The sequence below is a fragment of the Tursiops truncatus genome, chromosome 6 (assembly GCF_011762595.2).
Source record: "Tursiops truncatus isolate mTurTru1 chromosome 6, mTurTru1.mat.Y, whole genome shotgun sequence".
Classification (NCBI taxonomy): domain Eukaryota; kingdom Metazoa; phylum Chordata; class Mammalia; order Artiodactyla; family Delphinidae; genus Tursiops; species Tursiops truncatus.
The window spans coordinates 110,001,176-110,022,580 of NC_047039.1; the positions used below are offsets into that span (position 1 = coordinate 110,001,176).

Below are 21,405 nucleotides of genomic sequence, written 5' to 3' on the forward strand. Positions count from 1 at the left end.
AGCTAACCTAGAGAGAAGAATGAAGATGTGTAGGAAATGATTAAAGCATTAATAGGAATAAAAAGCCAAATTCAAAGAGAAAGATTAGGGTGATGACCAGGATAAGAATGGGTGAGTTAAAGGGCTTCCCTGGTGGCGCAGTGGTTGAGGGTCTGCCTGCCGATGCAGGGGACGCAGGTTCGTGCCCCGGTCCAGGAAGATCCCACATGCCGCGGAGCGGCTGGGCCCGTGAGCCATGGCCGCTGAGCTTGCGCGTCCGGAGCCTGTACTCCGCAGCGGGAGAGGCCGCAACGGTGAGAGGCCCGTGTACCGCAAAAAAAAAAGAAAAAAAAAAAAAGGGGTGAGTTAAAGGGAACAAAGTTGTTGAAGTCTGAAGAGTGTTCTACAAGCCAGGACCAAGTCTGTCAGCCAGACTAGTGATAGAGCAAAGCTAACCCAATTAACATGTAAATATAAATTCCACTTCTAAATTTGGGCACACATTTTCATATGATTCACATTCAGTACCTCCAAGTGACTATTTTTTCTTCAAGCCAATATCTATAAAATTAGCACCATTTCCCAATCCAGCAAAAGTATTTCTAAAATACACAACTCGGTAACTGAATGTACACCACCTGTAATGCAACTGGTTTCCCTCTACTGTCAGTAGCAACTTCTAAAAAGTCAACTGTCTGGGGCTTCCCTGGTGGCACAGTGGTTGAGAGTCCGCCTGCCGATGCAGGGGACACGGGTTCGTGCCCCGGTCCGGGAAGATCCCACATGCCAAGGAGCTGCTGGGCCCATGAGCCATGGCCGCTGAGCCTGCGCATCCAGAGCCTGTGCTCCGCAATGGGAGAGGCCACAGCGGTGAGAGGCACGCGTACCACAAAAAAAAAAAAATCAACTGTCTGACATTAAGTCAACAGTTACTTGATACTGAATGGTACAGTGGAAAAATAGTGACTTTGTCACACATCACTAGGCCAGTGACCTAGTCACATCTCACTCGGTTTCCCCATCTGTATATGGGGGTTAGCAATCCATGCTTCACTGGGCTAGAGTGAGGATTAAATGAGAATACAGTTTATGAAAAGCATAACAGCATAGTATAGACTAGGTGTTGTGATGAGTGGATCCTCTTAGAAATGGGTATATCCGGGGAAGGTAGGTGCACTGCTCTGGGGAGACATGGAGTGAAGAACTGGGGACAAGGGTGCATTTTAGTTGCATAAAATGGGTTATGGCAGGTGTGGGTTTGGTGTGTCCGGGTCATCGGCTAGCTCTGTAGGCCTACTCAACGATCTCGGCTAACATGTTTTCATGTAAATATGTGTACACCTCTGAAATGAGATTGTTTAATCTTTCCTCCGCCCCCAGAAGTTAATATACCTCACTGTATGAGTTTGAGATTAATCTCAAAGGTTCCTTCTCACCCAGACATCTAAGATTGTGTTTGGTTTTGCCTCCGAAAGGTTCTTAAATGCTGTTTCTTTAATGGGTGAGCTTCCTGATACTCCAAAGAAAGAATTCGTTAGCAGAATGTCGGACGCTTTCCAGTTGTCTATTTTTCGCTAGTTCTAATATTTATGCTTCTTGGAGTAAAGGTGGAAGCTGGGGGTGAGGGGGGGGGCGGTGAAGTCACCAAATACCTCAGTTTCCAGGAGCGAGCTAAATTTTCTCTCCTAAAGAGGCTCAAGGAAGTAATCCAACTCCAGTTCTGGGGAAATCCAATCCGCAGATTTCCCCTTGCTTTGGTTCCTCGCCGGTCTTAACTACCCGCTCAGGGGAGCCATCGGCCAGCCCTACGCGCGGCCGGATAGAGTCCACCGGCTCCCAGGAGGGCGGACCGAAGCTCAGGAGCTGGGAGTAGAAGGCAAGTCCCCGGCGAGCGCTGACAGGGGCTGGCGCCGCAGGACCACAACTCCCAGCACGCCCTGCGGGCTACGCCAAAAGTGGTTGGCTGGGGGCTCTAGCCGTACTGTCCCTACCGGCCAATGGGATGCAGGAGAGTGATCTGACCCGGATTTTCGGAGACCAATGGCAGTACAGGGGAGGCGGGAGCTTCCTTACCACTCACCTTGCGCTTGGAAAAACCACATTTAACAGGTCGTGCGGGGCTGGGCTCCGGCGGGCAGGGAGACTAGAGCCAAAAGGTGCGGCGGCGTCCCAGTAAGCGGCGCCGGGAGGGTCCCGGTCACCTCGCGGCGCGCACCGGACGTCACCGGGGGCGGGGCCAGAGGCGGGGCCTGGCCTCGTTGTGAGCGGCTCGTAATCCATCATGGCGGCCGCGGGGGTCGGTGACCGTCCCTGAACAGCGCTGGAGCCGGAGCCGGTTCCCGGGTCCTGCGGCTGAGGAGCCCTTCCGTTGTCCACGGCCCCTACCTGCGGGGGGAGGTCGGGTCCTGCGACGGAGCCCGGGGGATGTGACTGCCTGGCGGCGGTGGCCGAAGCAACGTCCGGGGCCGGGGGAGGGGGTGTTTCGGGCAGAGACCCCCAGGCTCGGAGCAGCTGAGGCGGCCGGGCCTCCTCTCCCCCTCTGCCCGCGACCCGCCTTCGGGGCCGCGAGAGTCCTTCGTCCCTTACAGCCCCGCCCGGGCTCTGGGACCCTCGGGGTGGTGTCTTTCCCCAGACCTGGGACACCCCGTTTCCTGAGGCGTGGAGGAGCGTCGCCCCCGGAGTAAGCCACCCGTGCCTCGCCCCGGCAGCCTCTCTCTTGCCCCCGAGCCGCTCCTTGCTCCGACTCCCGGCCCCAGGTTTGGCCTCGGAGCCCCCCATTCAAATCCTATCCCTGCTGTCAAGGGGCCTCCCCTTCCCCCCAGGTTGCTCCCGTGAGCCTCTAATGCCCTGACTTCTTCCAATGTCACCTACGGCCCCCTTAGTCTCAGCCCAGCCAAAAACTTTAATGCAAAGGAAAAGCTTGGACTGGTTTCACAGGCCTTTTAAAAAGCGGACTTAAAAGTTGCTGGCAATGCATTCCTTCTCGTCTGAGTGGAGGGCCAGCTCTCGCTGAAGTCGGGGTGACCCGTGTCCTTTTCCGGAGAGCAGGGTAGAGAAGCAGGAGCGGCAGCTAGGGCAGCAGGAAGTTTGTCGGAAGATGAAGACACCAAGATAGGGGTTGGGTGACTTCCCCAGGAAAAGTTCTGGAGGAGCCTCCAAACACGATCCACGTTTCCCTGATGTGTGGAAATCGACATGACTTTAGCCTTACTGACCCTTGTACAGCATACCCTGTGAATATTTCTGTTTAGGTTTTTCTGCTTGAAAGGGAAGAAACTTAACTCAGCCAGTAAAAGACACTTAAAATCAAGAAACTTTGGGATCACATCGCAATTACATTACTTCGAATTGATAAACTGCGAATATAATCTGAACTCCTCTGTTTACACATGTCAACCTAAAATCTTCGCTTCCTTTCACAATGGAAGATGTCTTGTGATTGACCTCAATTACTGACTTGTGGAGATACGGTGAATGTGAAATCCCACATATAGATCGTTTTCCTTCTAAGCTCCCTGATCATTCTGAAAGATCTTGAACCCTCTTCTGGAAAGGGGTGCCTATCGTTACTTTATGGGGCAGCAGCCTGGAAAAGTTCTTGGGGACCAGAGAAGGCCAAGTTTGCCTGCCCTGCACTTTATCAAAGGAGCAGGCAAGAAAGAATCATCGAGGCATGGGGGTCCACACTGCAATGTTTTTGTGGAACATGGTGAGTGCTTTTCAAGCTTCTGGTCCTGTTTTCAGCTTCGGGAATGCCTAAGGAACTTTTGAACCACAGCACTTGTGTCAGTTCTCTCCAGTTTTACTTAAAACTTCTGTTTCTGTAGTTATCTCTTAGTTTCTGGTGGAACTTTCTTTGTATAAGAAAAAGTTACTTGGTGACACTGGATGGCTTTATTCAAAATCTCTGAGTTGCTTATTTCTTGCCTGATTCCCCTTCTAACTCACTGTTGACCTTGGACAAGCCATTTTACTATTCCACCTTCCTGAGGAGGTTGGGTTTAAGTGGTTTCTCAGGACCCATAGTCCACGATTCTGCTCTGATCTAACGCATGGGGTCTTCCTTCCCCTGCGGTGCGTGGATTTTACTACTTTATCTACAGGGAGCTTTTCCCATATCCTCGAAGGGGGTTGTGCTCCCCTCAAAGTTAAAAACCACAGGTCTTAGTTGACACGAATATTCTTGACCTTTTCAATTATAAGTAGAACTTGAAAATACTCACTTTGGAGCTATGTGGGAACAGTCGAGGCGGCGGAGGCAGCATTCCTTGTGAGTTGAGGATCCCCAGCTTCTAGTTGTTTCACCTCACACCAGGAGTATTCCTTTGCCACGGATGGGGCTTTTTCCTCCTCTCTCCCTGTTTCATATGACATTTGGGACAAGAAAGGTTGTCTTTGACATTTTTATGAACGTCACTGGCATTTGAGTGCTGACAGTACATATTATACTGGTCACGTCCAGTAATTTTGCGTGAAGTTTTAAAGCTAAGGGTCAGCTTAGACTGATGTCTGGGACAGGGGACAGCCATGCACCAATTAATTAGGGTCCTGTTTGTACTGTCACAGCCTGATGTTTTTCAGACTGTGTACTTTATATTAAAATATCAACTGAGCCCACCCACCCTATAAGCAAACGTAGGACGTGTGCAAGTAGCATATACTTTGAAATTCAATCACAAATACCCTTAACAGTGGGTGACTACAACGAACGAAGTTCTCTGTTCAGTGAACTTGCATTTGACAGTTGAGGTTGATTTTCTTAACGGAAATCGTCATCTGAATAACCTGAGTACTTGGATTTTACTTTGCCTTGAAACATTAGTTATATTTTAGCCTTGGTTTTAGACAGGCAAATATAGTAATGTGTTACGGCGCTTCCCAAATTCAGGATTTATAAAGTGAATTGTTTACATTTTTAAGTAGTGATGATCATGCAGCCTTAGTGAAAATTGGTACAGGGTTTTTGGAGAGCTTTGGCCAAACTTATCAGAATTTAAAATGTACATACCAGTGACCCAGTAATCTCACTTCTAGGAAACTATCCTGGTATAGAACACTGTAGTGCCTTACATGTGCCTTAAACCCCTCCGGGGGGTCCAGAGGTTAAAACTTTTCGTATTAACACAATACTAAGACAAGACGTTATTTGCACTCTTTGCTCTATTGGTGCAAAAGTAATGCAGGCTCCTAAGCATGAATCGAGGCTGTGGCGACTAACTGTAGTAGGCGTTGTATTCTTCATGCCGTGCACGCATAGTAAAAAAAAAAAAAAAATTTTTTTGGTTTTCACTTAAGAATGTTCCTGGTGAAGCAGCAAAAATGATTAATTTTACTAACTCTTGACTCTTGTGTTTATATCTTGTTAATCTTCTGTGGATGAACGGGGAAGTAATTTTGTGTGCCGGTTGTCTCTAGGAAGAGTGCTTGGGCAGTGGCTAGTTGCGAGCTGAACTTGCCGCTTTTTTCATGGACTACCATTTTTACCAACAAACTATGGTTATTCAGATTAAAAAATGTATAACAGAGTCTTTCAGGGAAGACAACTGGTAGTGTCTCTTGTCAATGATAAAATTTTTGCTTGCTTTCCAGCGAAAATTAGGATTTTGGAAAACTTGTATCTGCTACTGTGATGTAGAGATTGGTGGTAATATTTACAAATGTGCTATTTTGATATCTTATAATGGAATGTATTATTTGGAAAATCTGCATAATTCAGTCAACTGATATTTTCTAAATGATCAACACATGATGTTATAAAATCAGGCACAGGTACAAAAGATTCATTCAAGGTGCAAGATGGACCATTGGATTTTAATGTAACAGAATACAAAAATTAATTGATAGAGTTTTAGATTCTACTCAAAACTAATCTTTAAGAAACTACCACTTAGCGAGTTTGGTGTAGCTTCAAAGAACAATACCTACAATTATTTATAAACAGGGGAAAACAAGTTATTTTCCAGTGATAATAAACTGTTTATTTTTAGGTGAACAAATGAATAAATGATTTAACTTGTTCAGTTTAAATTTATACTGTGGTAGATATTGATGAGATAACCTATATAAACAAAAGCACTTTGGGGTCCTATATAATTTTCAAGAGAGTAAAGTGGTCACGAGATAAAAAAAGTTTTAGAACTGCTGCTACAGAAAGTCTATCAAGAAGTCATATAAGGGTGTGCGCAAAAAAAGAACAAAAAAGCCCGGAAAGTCATCTAAGGATATTTATTGCCAGCATACTGTAAAGTGCCACCACTGAAAGATGTCCACATAATGGTAAGTGGAAAAAAGCGATTTGGGGATCAGTCTGCATGGTATGGCCCAGTTTTGTAAAACAAAAATTAACTATTTATTTGTACATGCACAGAAGAAAGTGTGGAAGGATTTAGACTGACATAGTTGTTAATCTCTAGGGAATTGGGATTTAGGCGGAACAGCAGAAAACTTTCACTTTTTACTTTGCGTTTGTGATATTCCAGACCTTTTACAGCAAATTTGTTTTATTTTGTAATACCCAAATTATGAGGGTTTAAAAACCAAATCGATGGGAGCCCAACCAAATAATCACTTCTTTGTAGCACCTTTTAATGAAAGAAGTTGCCTAGATCATGTTTTACTGAAGACAAATCAATTTCTTTGGACTTCGGGTATACTTTTTCTAGGGGAACAAATGGTTCTTGATCTCTCACAGGCTGATCTTTCTAGAGTTGGTTAACATCCATATAGATTGGATTAAAAAACTTGCAGCCATAACATGCAACGTTGAACCAGACATGAATCTGGAAGCCAAGAATAATGTTGCGTGGTGGTGATGAATCTGAAAGGAGTGGGCAGATGGCAGCTTTTTGCTGGGATCTTTCAGGGTCAAAGGGCTGGTCATATGTACAGGGGAAAAAAAAGGAAACCATGATATTATTTCAGGGACCATATGTTCCTTCCAAATTCCGGTGTCTTGACTAAGAAAATTCACTTTTATGAAAGCTGGTAAAGCAGGACTGAAAGCATTCACTAGTAAATCTGTTCACCTTAGTGTGTCCTTCTTTCTTCAGCAAACATTTATTGAGCTCACATTATGTTCCAGGTAGTGTTTTAGTCATTGGTGATACATTGGTGAATAAAAACACTTCCCTGCCTTCCTTAAACTTACATCCTAGTGGGTGGAGACAGACCATAAATAAGCTAAATAAGTAAAATATAGAGTATATTAGGTGGTGGTAGGTGCTGAGGAGAAGAGTAACATAGGAAAGGGAGCAGGGACTATTGGAGGGGGGTGATTTTCATTAGGGTGGCTAGAGAGGCCCCACTGAGAAGGTGGCGTTTGAATAAAGACCTGAGGAGGGAGGTGAGGGAGCAAGCCATGGAATTAATGGCTTTCAGGCAGAGGGGAGTCAGGGCGCACAGGGCCCTAGGCAGAGCTTGCATAGCAGGCTCACGGAGAAGCCTAGAGTAGCTGGAGCAGAGAGGGCAGGAGAGTTGGAGGGGATGAGATGGGCGGTGGGGGCAGGCGGCTGCAGAAGAATGTGGCCTTGTTGTCCATCTCAAGAATTTTGACTTTTACTCGTGGTGTTGGGAGAATTTTGAGGGAGGAGTAACAGGGCCTGATTTACGCTTTAATAAAATCTCTGGCTGCTGCGTTCTGAAGGAAAGCAAAGGAGGAAGGAGGGATTCCACTTGGCTGTTGATGGCACTACCCTAGAGGACAATGGTGAAGGCTTGGCGCAGGGTGTGGCGGTGGTGGAGGGGTCAGATTCTGGGAATATCTGAAGGCACGGCAGACTAGGTTTTCTCTTATGTTTGATATGAGACGTGGGGTGTGAGGGAAGTCGAGGGTTTTTGGACTGAATAACTGGAAAAATGGCGTTGCCTTTTACTGAAATGTAAACTAGAGGAGCGGGGTTTGGGGAAATGGGTTGGGGGATGAAGATCTGGAGCTGAAGTGCCTGTTACGCATCCAGGTGGATGTGACAGATACACAGTTGAGTCTACAAGTCTGAATTCAGGGAAGCAATCCAGGTTGGTGAGAGAACCTGGGAGTCACCAGGTTCTAGATGGTATTTAAAGCTAAGAGAATGGATGACATCCCCAAGGGAAATCTCCATGTATGTGTCTTTCATATAAGTAAGGTGCTATTCAGTAGTTTATGATATTAAGACTTTACATTTTTATATAGGATTAGTTTGAATCTTTTTTTTTTTGCGGGGGGGGGACGACATTCAAATTTTGCGTGGGAATGATTTTTAAATCCTATATCTCTGTGGATTTTTTTCCCCCTAAATCAGAAAGTTTCAGAGTTAAAAAAAATTGCACACAATTTTTCCTATTTTTCTTGGTAGTGAATATTTTTAATATAAAACCATTTCAATTTTTAAAGTTTTGTAATTCTTTTCTAGTTAATGCTTTAAAAAATTGAAGCTTTTTTTTCCTCTATAAATTATTTCTGGATTTTCTAATTTTAACTTAGTACATCTATGTCCTTCAAGGTATTACTTATTTAATTTGTTTATATCAGATGTTTTGCTATGACCTTAACTGAAAAATGATTTTAAGAAATTGTTTACTCTCGATTTAAAACTACTCTTTTCAAATAAAAGTTTATTCAAGGTAATCGAATAGGAACTTGATAGATCAACACTGTAATTCTCATCACTGTTAAATTATACTAAGCATTCAAACACATCAGGAGGTGGGAGAACATACAACTATTGAGTCTTATAGGTATTAAAGTTCAGTCAGATCCTTAAAAAGAGGTTGTTTGGAAAGATTATATCCCTGTATTTATTAGGTATTGGGTTGTGGTACATGAACTAAGAAAATGCAAAATTTTATGTTTGTACATTTTTTTTTAAGGCATCCTGTTATTTTCCATAGTCTAATACATTTTGTATGGCTTTCTTGTTTTTCATGAAATCTTATTGCCACTTTAAGAAATATGCTTATAATATAGAAGAATACAGAAATTTCAGTCATGGGATAAGTAACAGAGCATGATCAAAGATGGTTTAACGAAAAGAGTTTTTACCTTATTTAAATGAAACATCCTGTTAAAGAAAATAATAGAAATTGGAGAAAACAAGAAATCATTTTGTATTGGTTAAGATCTGTGCTTCAGATCTCCATGTGATAACCACTGGTGTGTTGTGAAGTGTGTTGCAAAGAGATACACTTTATGAGTGGGAGGAAAAGGATGAGTTAACATGATTGAGTTAGGAATTATACCCATAGGAGTATGTCAGGCATATTATCTGGGTCTACGGGGTAAAAAGATTAAAATTGCTACTTAGATGATGAGTATCAGTAAAAAGAAGCACTCCCTTAAGGTCTTCTGTGTGCGTATTCTGCAGTTCCCTGACTCCTTGCCTTTTTGGTGGTTGCGCCCCTGACATCACTCTTCTGTGGGTTCAAAACCCACCTACCTTTCAAAACTCTGCTTGGGTCCCACCTCCTTCTTGAACACAAATTTTGATGTGTTGTTTTTGGAGTGTTTATTTCCCAGATATTTGGGAGAGTCTAGATATCTTACTGATTTCTAACTTAATTCCATGTGGTCAGAGAACATCCTCTGTAAAATTTCAGTTTTTTGACATTTACTGAGATTAATTTTATGGCCCAGCCTATGACCTGTCTTACTGAATGTTCCATTTGTACTTGAAACAAATATGTGTTCTGCAGTTGTTGGTTGTAATTTTCTATAAATGTGAATTAGATCAAGTTGGTTGACAGTGCTGTTTAAAATCTTCTACAGCCTTAGTTATTTTTTGTATACTTTTTTATCTGTACTTTTGCTAAGTTTCTTTTTGGTCTCTTTTGTTACTGAGCAGGGGTGTTAAAAATCACAGCTGTGATGATAGATTTTGGGTTTTCTTTGCTTTTAATTCTATCTTAAAATTTTTTTAGCTTTTAAAGTGTTTGTTAGAAAACAAAGATGGCAGGGGTGGGGGAAGGAGGGGGACTAAGCAATTAACTAAAGAAGCTAGAAAAACAAAGTAATCCCACAGTACACAGAAGGAAGAGAATGGTAAAAATAAAAACAGAAATTAAGGGACTTCCCTGGTGGTACAGTGGTTAAGAATCTGCCCGTCAACGCAGGGGACACAGGTTCAAGCCCTGGTCTGGGAAGATCCCACATGCCATGGAGCAACTAAGCCCGTGCGCCACAACTACTGAGCCCACATGCCACAGCTACTGAAGCCCGCGCACCTAGAGCCCGTGCTCCGCAACAAGAGAGGCCACCACAATGAGAAGCCCCCGCACCACAATGAAGAGTAGCCCCCACTCGCCACAACTAGAGAAAGCACGTGTGCAGTAATGAAGACCTGACACAGCCCAAAAAACCCAGAAATTAAGAAATGGAAATGATAAAAATACCAAAAGCTGACTTTGAAAGAAATTTGTAAATTAGGCGAACGTCTAGCAAGATTGATGAAGAAAAAGAAAAGGCATACACGAGCAATATTGAGAATGAAAATATAACTATAAGTATTCTGTTAGTTTTTGTTTCATGTATTTTGAAGCTCTGTTACGTAACCAAAACTTAGTTTTCTTTCTCTGCTTTTCAGTTGGGATACTTTCTATTGATCTGTGTTCAAGTTCACTAACTCTACTGCAGTTTCCAGTCTTAAGTTTCTTTAAAATTTTCATTTTAGATATTGTCATTTTAAATTGTGAAATTTTCATTTAGTTCTTTTTTATAGTTTGTATTTTTCTATTGAGATTCACCACGTTTTCACTCATTAGGTCCATCTTTTCCTCCAAATCTTGAAGGTATTTATGATAAAGCTCTGTCTGTTAATTTAAATATCTGGGTCATCTTGGGGTCTATTTTTATTGATTGCTTTTTCCTTACATTATGAATCACATTTCCCTGCTTCTTTGCATGTTTAATCATTTTTTATTATATGTCAGACATGTGGATGTTACATTGTAGGGATTTTTGGATCTTGTCTTACGTTAGAGAGGTTTTCGTTTTGTTCTGACAGGAAGTTAAGTTACTGACATACTCTTTTGACCCTGAAGTTTGGTTTGTGTTTTGTTAGATTGAGTCTATTTTGGACTTATCCTTAGTCCAGAAGCATGGCCCTTACTCTAGGGGGCATTCTTTTTTTTTTTTTTTGGTCTGCATTGGGTGTTCATTGCTGTGCGCAGGCTTCCTCTAGTTGTGGCGAGCGGGGGCCACTCTTCGTTGTGGTGCATGGGCTTCAGTAGTTGTGGCTCACGGGCTCTAGAGCGCAGGCTCAGTAGTTGTGGCGCACGGGCTTAGTTGCTCTGTGGCATGTGGGATCTTCCTGGACCAGGGATCGAACCCATGTCCCCTGCAGTGGCAGGCAGATTCTTAACCACTGCCCCACCAGGGAAGTCCTAAAATTCTTTTAAATTAAAAATTTTCTTTCAGATTTTCTTTGATACTTCGTACTTGGTTCCTTGATGGTAGAGACCAAGTTCATACATCTTCATGGGTCAAGCACTATATTTTTTACAGGCTAGATGCTCAGTAAATATGGAATTGAATCTAGTTAAGTGATTTTCTCAATGCCCCCTCTGTATCATGAACTGTGTCAGTCTGGGGTAGGACAGCAGACTACCCCAGAACAAGGGGACAAGGTAGCTAGCCAACAAAAGACTGTCTAGTTTACAATCCTGAGGACCACCATTGGCCATCTGCTTGGGAAAGTGGTTATTGCCTTTGAATCAACAGTGTGGGATAGGTCCAATAAACAGGCTGAAGTAAGGGGGTACTTGTTCAATTTGATCTTGGTGGTTAAGTGGTGGGGAGACCCTGCTGGAGCCAACAGTACCTTTCACCTAGGTTCTTATCTTTTTATGCCAAGGACTGCTTGTGGCCACTAACTGAATCTGGAAATACAGTATAGTACAGGAGTATTGGGCTGAATTTATAGTAATACCTAAACTTAATTGGAACCTTCACTTAAATAGATTTTTTTTTTTGGCATTTTCACTTTTATGAGAAAGAAAGAAAGGCAGCCATTCCAGTATTAAGAATTTGGTCAAAACAAACAACTCCTGAATTTGCCCTGGTATTGTGTAGATTCAACGTTAACTTATGTACTTTCTGCTTCTGTAGTATCATTAAGTAATTCATGGTTTTATTGGTGATTCTGTAGAATCCTGAATTACAGAGGGTGTTTCTTATGGATGTGTAAAGATCTAAATATTTTAAAAGCACTTTCATATACTTTTTGGGGGGAAATCTATAATGTGGATAGGATAGATGTTATTCCTCTTTTTCAGTAGAGAAAACTGAGGTTCAGGGTGGTGAAGTAGTGTTTTTAGGATTCTATTGCTGATTCATTATAGAGCTGGGGTTGAAATCAAGTGTTTTTTGATAGCTTGAGTATTTTTTCTGTCAAAAACGTTACTTTTTTGAAGATGGACTAATGCCTTTTGAAAATCTTCACGATGTTGAAATGGGGCGGGGGGTGTTCAGATTTCGAATGCATCTAATCAAGAAGTTTATTTTTTTACTGTTTTGTGGAATATGTTTTTGACACTATATTGAATATTCTTACCTTTTGGTAGTTGGGTGTTTGGGGATGGTAGTACATAACAAAATACCTTATTTAGGCATTTATAACTTACAATTTATGCTTTAATAAATTAAATTTTATTCATAATTTTAGAAACCTGTAAATTTTCCGTGCTTTGTGACAGTTTTAAATTTTATTTTAAAATTTTTAATAATTTCAAATAGACAATACAATTTCTGATTTAACTACAAAACTACATTACATATATTTAAACTATAAAACTATATTACAAACGTCTGTTCTGAGAAGCTTGCTTCTATCCCAGTCCTCTATCCTCTTTATTCCGCTACTCCCTTTGGGAAGCCAGTTGTATTAGTTTCTCTTAGCCTTCCAGTGTTTCTTTCGCAAATGTGAGCAAATATATATTTATTAAACAGACGGTAGCATGCAGTATGTACTGTTCTGCACTTTAAACTTTTTCACTTAATGTATCCTTAGGATCTCTCCATATTGGAATATAGATATCTTCATCCTTTCCGTTGGCTTCTGTTGTATCCCACTGTCTTGGAAGTACCATTGGTTTTTCAACTAGTCCTCTGTTTCTGGATATTTGCGTTGTTTCCTGTCTTTAGCTATTACGGACAAAGCTGCAAGAATAACCTTATACCTGTCATTTTATCCTTGTGCAGGTATAGCTGTGGGAGAGATTCCTAAAAATGGGAGTACTGGGCTAAAGGGTAAATGCATTTGTAATTTTTATTAATAGCTAGATATTACTTAGTAGATAGTAGTAGCAGATAGATAGATATTAATATGGATACTGTGTTGATGGCTACATTCCCTTCACTAGTAATGCACAAGAGTGATTATATCCCCAGAGCCTAGCTGAGAGAGTGTTACCAAGTTTTGGGACTTTTAAGTAAGTGATAGTATTTTGGATTTCCTATGGATTTAATTAGTAGCTCTCCTATGAGCAACCTTGAGCATTTTGAAGATGCTTAATGGACAGACATATTTATCTTGCTGTGAACCATCTCACCAGGTCCATTATGTGGCAAATGCTGAAGTAGGGAACTGTGCAGGGCCAGGTTGGTTGCCTGCACAGCATCCACTGTCCTCTGATCTGTCACTGCCCGTGTGTCTCACAAGAAACAGCCCCATCCCAGCCTCTGGGAGGGGGCCTGATTAGGTGGTTTTCAGCCCTAGCGGTACATTAAAATCTCCTCAGGAGCTTTAAAAAGACTTCTGTCCAGGTTCCACCCCTGGGGAGGATTTAATTGGCCCGGGGAGGTGCCCGAGCATCAGTTTTTTGCCTGTTTTTCTATTAACGAGAGATTTTATTCAAAAAGATTATTGCGAGGGAGGGTAAGAGACTATTGAAATAGAGAGAACGCTCTGATCGTAAGGGCTGCAAAGTGTCCCATTGTTTTTGTTTTTAACTCTCCAGGTGATTCTTACAGGCAGTCAGGATTGAGCACCCCTGGTCTAAGACAATCATAGCATTCTGAGTTGACCCAGTCTGATGGAAAGCAAGGCCTTTTCTTCCCTGGAGCTGGGGGTGGACCATCTTTGCTTCTGGTCATCAATGTAAACCTAGAGGGCAGCCAGCCTCAGGCTGGAGCCTGAAAGCCTTGGGGCGGGGTTGGTGTTGGGGGTGGAGTGGGGGGAGGGAGTGGGCACAATGTGGGGCTGCTATGCCAGCTTGCCTCTGGACTTTGAATTATGTGACGTCGTATGTTTCCTTATAGTTTAAGTCATTTTGTGTTGGGCTTACTATTACTTGCACCACTGGTGTTCTCGCTGACAAAGCAATACATTTTAACTCGATCAATTATTTCACCTTTCCGTCTTTTGAGAGAAAAATGACAGATTCCATTGACAAATGATGTTATAATTCTTTACATGTGTTAGGCTCTTAACTTACATACTACTTTCACACTTGTTTTTATGTTTTGTAAAATTGGCAAAATCCTGTGTTATAAGGATATTCTTACTTCTCCCTACCACGGTGTACTAATTATATCCCTGAGGTGTATTGCTGGACTGCCATGTTATAGCACCACTTTGTTAAAGATAACGCGTTATTTATATTGTCTTAAAACCCAGTCCTGGGTTGGTAGTGCGGCCTGGCTGCCGCCACTTCTCGGGGACTGACTGCATCAGCCACTGCCAGCCCTCCTGTGCCCCTACAGCTTGGCTTGTCCTGCAGTTGGCATCTCCAGCTAACGTGCTGAACTCCAGGCCGCTTTGAAGAACGCAGGACTTCTGGCTTAAGGACCTTTTATGTTTGTTCCAGATTGTGCTGCGAGGAAGCCACGGGGAGAGTGGTAAGTGCTGAGTGCCCCGGGGGAAAGACTGGTCAAGGACTCAGCTCAGTTGCGGTATCTCCCTTGAAGAATGCTTCTGGCTCCTGTTTGCCTAAATGTTAAAACAGCTTCTACCTCACAACAGTGTCTGTTCTTGAGGAATGGCGGTCAATTAGGAGGAAAACCAAACAAACAAAAAATCCCAATGCTAAGAACCTCATAGCCTAAGATATAGTCAGAACATTGCCTGAGGGGAAAGAAATGTCATGATAATGTTTGTCTTTCAATTGCCCTTCCTTCCGGAGGCTAACAATACTAACAGGTGACATTTGATGAGTGCGTACTATATTCAGGCACTAGTCCAATTACTTGTAATATATTAAGTTATTTAATACAACAACAATTTCATATATATATATATATATATATATATATATATATATATTTTTTTTTTTTTTGCCCTACGCGGGCCTCTCCCTGCTGTGGCCCCTCCCGTTGCGGAGCACAGGCTCCGGACGCGCAGGCTCAGCGGCCATGGCTCACGGGCCCAGCCGCTCCGCAGCACGTGGGATCCTCCCGGACCGGGACACGAACCTGCGTCCCCTGCATCGGCGGGCGGACTCTCAACCACTGCGCCACCAGGGAAGCCCTCAGATATTTTTAACAGCAACGAAAAAATGGAAATTAAGAAGTGATCATTACTAGCAAGTCTGGAAGGTTTGTTTCTGTTTGAGAATCGCATTGGAGGTAGTTGCTGGGATCTGGTGGTTTGTGTGAATGAACGATAACATAAAAATGTTAAAACATGCTATTATGAGTAATAGTAACAGTTATTACTCTCCACCCCCACTATTCAAAACAAAATATATTGTTCAGTGGCTACAAGGTAAGGAAAAATTTTTACCCTCAGAGAAATGTGTTGGGTTTTTTTTGGGTGGGGGGGGTGATATGTGAGCCTTTTCAGTCTAGCAGGGACAACAGAGCTCTTGAAATACAGAAAAGTGCGTTGCCTCTGTTATGTGTTCACAGTAAGCTGCCTGCATAGCCCTGTGTTACTTCGGCTGAGCCATGACATGTGACGTTTAATTAGTAGCGCCCTCCTTGGTGTTGTTTAATTCACGAACATGCCACCATGTCATTGTCAGTTAAATTAAATGCGTAGTGTTTCCTGAAAAAAAATTTTTTGACGGCTTTTTTTTTAAGTTTAATTAAGATATGGGCATAATAGAGAAAAGCCTTCAGGAAATATAAGAAAGATGTATTATTTTTAAAATAGATACATTGTTTTTTATTAAAAAACATGCATTTCTGTAAATTATTCAAAGATTTGATTCAGAAAGTAATTCGAAGTTCAGTCAGCATGATCAGTGTTACTTTAATTCCTATTCAAATGAAAAGTAATCATTTCTTAGTAAAAGTAATACATGATCAAAGTAAGAAAAATGTAGGTGTCCTAAGAGCAGTTTTCAGGGTGCATTTGGGTTACAGTGTTTCCAGCTTATGAAGTCATAGTTATTGGATGGATTTTTATAAGTTGATCAAATCCTGGTATGACTTTCTGTGTAAGTTCACATCATTGCTTTGTAAGAATGTGTAATCATGATGTTGATAGTGAGTCAGAAGGGCCAGTAACTTACGATTCTTTAATAGAAATGAAGTGTTTGTTTAAATTGGCTTGTTGGAGAACTTATCAGTAAATTCATAATGAATCCCGTAATGAATGGTCACAAATACACAGTCCAAAGAGCCATGTCCTTGCTCTTTGGGATGTCCTTTCATTGCAGGGCTGGAAAGAACTGGAAACTGCCTCCTTCTCTGTGCTCAGGTACAAAGTTCCTAAGCTAAGGCTAAGTGGGCGGCTGCTCTGCTCTGTGTGAGTGCTAGTCATGGGTCTGCCTGTGCCCACAGATGCCGTTGCAGACCCATGAGCAGGGATGCCAGTTAACCCACTGGAGAGCATGTTTTGGCCAAGAAGTGTGGCTTACCCAGAAGAGGGCAAGACCACACCTGTCCTCAGGCATTTACAATCCAGTACAGAGAAAAACAAGAGAGAGGTAAGAAAAATGTAGTAAAAAGGAAATTGGATGAGGGCCTAAGAAAAGGGGTCAAGTAGGTTGGTTAGGATTGGTGACGCCCAGCTACTTGCCACTGCATAGCACCGGGGCTCTGGGGGCTGCAGTACATCTGACCCAGACCTTCAAGAGCACGGGACTCTGTGCCCTTTTCAGACCAGTTGTCAAGAGAGAGGAACCCAGATCAGAGGGCAGACAGCAGAAGCAAGAAGAACTACAATCCTGCAGCCTGTGAAATGAAAACCACATTCACAGAAAGATAGACAAAATGAAAAGGCAAAGGACTATGTACCAGATGAAGGAACAAGATAAAACCTCAGAAAAACAATTAAATGAAGTGGAGATAGGCAACCTTCCAGAAAAAGAATTCAGAATAATGATAGTAAAGATGATCCAGGACCTTGGAAAAAGAATGGAGGCAAAGATCGAGAAGATGTAAGAAATGTTAACAAAGACTTAGAAGAATTAAAGAACAAACAGAGATGAACAACACAATAACTGGAATGAAAAATACGCTAGAAGGAATCAATAGCAGAATAACTGAGGCAGAAGAACGGATAAGTGACCTGGAAGATAGAGTGGTGGAATTCACTGCTGCGGAACAGAATAAAGAAAAAAGAATGAAAAGAAATGAAGACAGCCTAAGAGACCTCTGGGACAACATTAAACGCACCAACGTTTGCATTATAGGGGTCCCAGAAGGAGAAGAGAGAGAGAAAGGACCCAAGAAAATATTTGAGGAGATTATAGTCGAAAACTTCCCTAACATGGGAAAGGAAATAGCCACCGAAGTCCAGGAAGCGCAGAGAGTCCCAGGCAGGATAAACCCAAGGAGAAACATGCTGAGACACATAGTAACCAAATTGACAAGAATTAAAGACAAAGAAAATTTAATAAAAGCAACAAGGGAAAAACGACAAACAACATACAAGGGAACTCCCATAAGGTTAACAGCTGATTTCTCAGCAGAAACTCTATAAGCCAGATGGGAGTGGCTTGATGTATTTAGTGATGAAAGGGAAGAACCTGCAACCAAGATTACTCTAACTGGCAAGGATCTCATTCAGATTCGATGGAGAAATCAAAAGCTTTACAGACAAGAGGGAGGAACTCGGCCATTTGCCCCATAGTCTAAGTCCTCTGTTGTGGTGTGAGTCTCATTCCTAGGCCCACCAAGGTTGCAGTGTCATGTGTGTTCTCTGATTGTCTTTGGTTTTGGCTGAACTCAAAGGATGGCCATTTGTGAGGAATATTGGTACATTTTACCACTTATGTGCTCCAGCTGCAGTGGATGTCATTTTGAGGATGTACGCTTGGCAGTGAGTCAGCTGGGATGCACACATGGCTTTTCAGTTATTAACCCAATACAGTGCACTCTCCTGACAGACTTCTGAGAAGTACTGGTGACTACATTTAAAAGCTTTTCTCCGCTGGCCGGAGGTTGAGCCCTATTTCAGCAAAAGCACTTCCATCTCTTCTGAAGTGCATTAGGAAAACTGGAGGCTGTCCCTGATTCACAGACAATGGGTTGCATCTAAATAACCCATCTTAGACACCAGGTGTTGTCATACATTCCTTACCTGTTGTAGCTGCCCTTTGAGTGCTTTCTCTGGGCTAGACTCTGTGCAGAGCCCTTGGCATATTATTTTTAACAGTTACCAAACAATGCCAGAGCCCTTATGCTAAGAACAATCTAAGTTTGGGGTTTTGTAGCTTAAAACCCTCTCGTGGTTCCCACTGTGTGGAGCAACAGTCTCTATTTTTGTAAAAAATCACGTACCTTTATCCCTAAAAATTTTTTGAGCAAGCAAATTATAGTTACCAATTAACGTCAGAGCCCTTATGCTAATTTGCAGTCTGTTTGGCATTTTGTAGCTCAAAAACTTCTGGTGGTTCCCATTATATAGTGCAGCAGTTTCTATTGTAAAAATTTATGTACTCTTTTTTTTTTTTTTTTTGCTCTGCCATGTGGCATGTGAGATCTTAGTTCCCCGACCAGCGATTGAACCCACGCGCCTTGCAGTAGAAGTGCAGAGTCTTAACCATTGGACCACCAGGGAAGTCCCCAAAATTATGTACTCATCTGAAAATTTTTTGAGCAAGCAAACCATATATATATATATATATATATATATATATATTTTTTTTTTTTTTTTTTTTTTTTTGCCAAAGTTGTGTTTAAAGTTTTGGAGTTGAATTTTCTCACCTGTTTGCTTTTATGGAGACCAAGTGGGCAAGGAGTAAAGGTAGGGAGGTGAGAGGGTACTACCCTTCCTTGTGACCTTTAATTGTCTAGTGTGTGGGTGGTTTTTGCTGGCCTACCTAATAGAGCACTCTGCTGTTTTGATTTGCAGCTTTTGGTAGAAGGAAAAAAAAAAAATCAAACCTCCTCGTTTCTCCCTTCCTTCTGCCTACATACTCTGGCTTATGATAGGAAATGGAAACTCCCGGAGTGAGCGGGAAATGACTTTCACATTTAGGTTTCTCATTCTAAAGTTCTTTCCCTCAGATTTCAGCCTGAACTCTTGATAACAGACCTTAGCTCTGTTCTTTGAAGTGCATATGGAAAAATGTTTATCGGTGTTGAAATTTAGCATTTTTGATTTCATAAAACTCCCAGTTTGGCTGATTATTAAATTCCTGCTTGTTTGGTTGTGGCTAAATTCTGTTTTTAAAAGAGTAGAATGTGCTCCCAGCAAATTGAAGATCAAATTAATAAATAAAACTGGACCTGGAAAAGTAAGGCTTGACAGTGTGACAGTGTATGTTAAACCAAACCTTCCCAGAAATGCAAGTACAGACTGTAGAATGTATAGTTATTTTGTCCCCTGACAATTTCCTGCTTCTGTGTTTATCTCCTAGTCCAACGGAGACAGGGGTGATATTGAAATCATGGTTTTATCTGAATTCAAATCCCAGTTTACCACTTAACAGCAGTGTGACCGCAGGCATCAGGACTGACGTAGTAGATACTAGTTGAGCACGTTGCTAGCAACTGGCAGTACAGCAAGTCGTTTTAATTCTCGGAGTCTCTGGTTCCTGATTTGCAAAATGGGAATATAGTACTTACCTTGATTGTGCTGTTGATGAGAGAATTAAATGAAATAATAAGTAAAAAATATCTAACAATGCCTGGCACTTAGCCTCTAACAAATATTAATTATTGCTGCTATTATTATTTATAATTCTAGAATAATATACCTGTCAGTAATAAGGAGCAGGCCAAAAGAGAGTACACCAGAGAAAGACTGAGAAATAAACTCTAGGGCTTCCCTGGTGGCGCTGTGGTTGAGAGTCCGCCTGCCGATGCAGGGGACACGGGTTCGTGCCCCGGTCCGGGAAGATCCCACGTGCCGCGGAGCGGCTGGGCCCGTGAGCCTTGGCCGCTGAGCCTGCGCTTCCGGAGCCTGTGCTCCGCAACGGGAGAGGCCAAAACAGTGAGAGGCCCGCGTACCGCAAAAAAAAAAAAAAAAAAAAAAAAAAAGAAAGAAACTCTAGTAGTAATAACGTGATGAGCAGTTTGCCTGAGACAAGGTTGTACAGTGTTGGTAATTATGGATTATCTGTAAAACCCGTGGGTTATATCTGAACACATTGATGACACTGGAATGCAACTCCTCAAGAAAATTCTAGAGAAAACCCCTGCTTAAACTGTAAATACTTTTTTTTTTTCAAAGTACTTCCTATAGGGTGACTGGAGGATGTGAGCTGTAGAGATCTTTCCACCCCTGCTGCATGAAGTCCGGGCTTCTCATGACTTGCCCTGAGGATTTCCATGTCGTTTGGGTCTTCAGGCAGTTCTTGCTGTGAGAGGCAGCATCCTCCCGCCAGATGGCTGCTTTTCTTTTCCTCGTGTAATTTATTGTTTCTTCAGGACAAAGTTATCTGATCCTTAAATCTACTGCTTCTTGTTCAGCACACATTCTTTCAGCTCTTTTCTCACAGTCTGCATAGGTTTTATTTATGAACCTGTGTAGACGACAGATTCGTGAAGCACAGTTTGGTGTAATATATTGTGGTTAGTTGGCTAGAGGTGAGTTCTGAGGTTTACAAGTGTGTGTGGTCACCAACCCGGCAAGCTTTTAATTTTCCTTGGTCCGAAGGATTTCTTGTGTGGAGAATAGCCTAAGAAATTTACTGGTCTACCAGAGTATTTGTGTTTTTTCTTTATGTTGTTGTGACGGCTAATTCTCCTCGTGACTTTCTGGGAATCTGTCAATTTAAAGAAATTTATAGGAATTTAAAGTAAACCTTACGCTCTGTGCCGGTCATTTGGAGATTGGTCTTCCAGGCCCTTGCTTTCAGTCTCCTCCCTTCTTATGCCATTTAGCCATGTTATTTTTTGCCAGCATCTTCACTACCCATACGATGAAGGGAACAGGTGAATTTCTTTGAGGCTCTTCCCCTGTAGGAGCATTTTTTGACTTTATAGTCCTTAAGTTTATATTTAATTGTGCGATGAAAGTGGGCTGACGCAAACGTCTTTGGAGAATTCTTCTGGCTCAGAAGTTACTTAATTCTCCTTTGTTACTGTGCTAGTGCTGATTTAAGCAGGGAAGATATAGA

At 42.2% G+C, this 21,405-nt stretch overlaps 2 protein-coding genes across 3 annotated transcripts in view; both read left to right on the forward strand.

Annotated features, from left to right (window-relative positions):
- Positions 1 to 2,839: 2,839 nt before the first annotated feature.
- LOC141279016 (uncharacterized) lies at positions 2,840 to 2,938 on the forward strand. The gene has a single exon (XM_073806730.1). It carries the CDS (start codon positions 2,840 to 2,842, stop codon positions 2,936 to 2,938), a length of 99 nt encoding a protein of 32 aa, XP_073662831.1.
- A 32-nt stretch (positions 2,939 to 2,970) lies between these two features.
- Positions 2,971 to 21,405, forward strand: part of ABL1 (ABL proto-oncogene 1, non-receptor tyrosine kinase) — a 133,690-nt gene continuing 115,255 nt past the window's right edge. For both annotated transcript variants that reach the window (XM_019920219.3, XM_033858861.2), the window contains exon 1: positions 2,971 to 3,688. In XM_019920219.3, the coding sequence (XP_019775778.1) occupies positions 3,553 to 3,688 (136 nt within the window). In that variant the 5' untranslated portion in view covers positions 2,971 to 3,552. The remainder of the gene's footprint in view (positions 3,689 to 21,405) is intronic.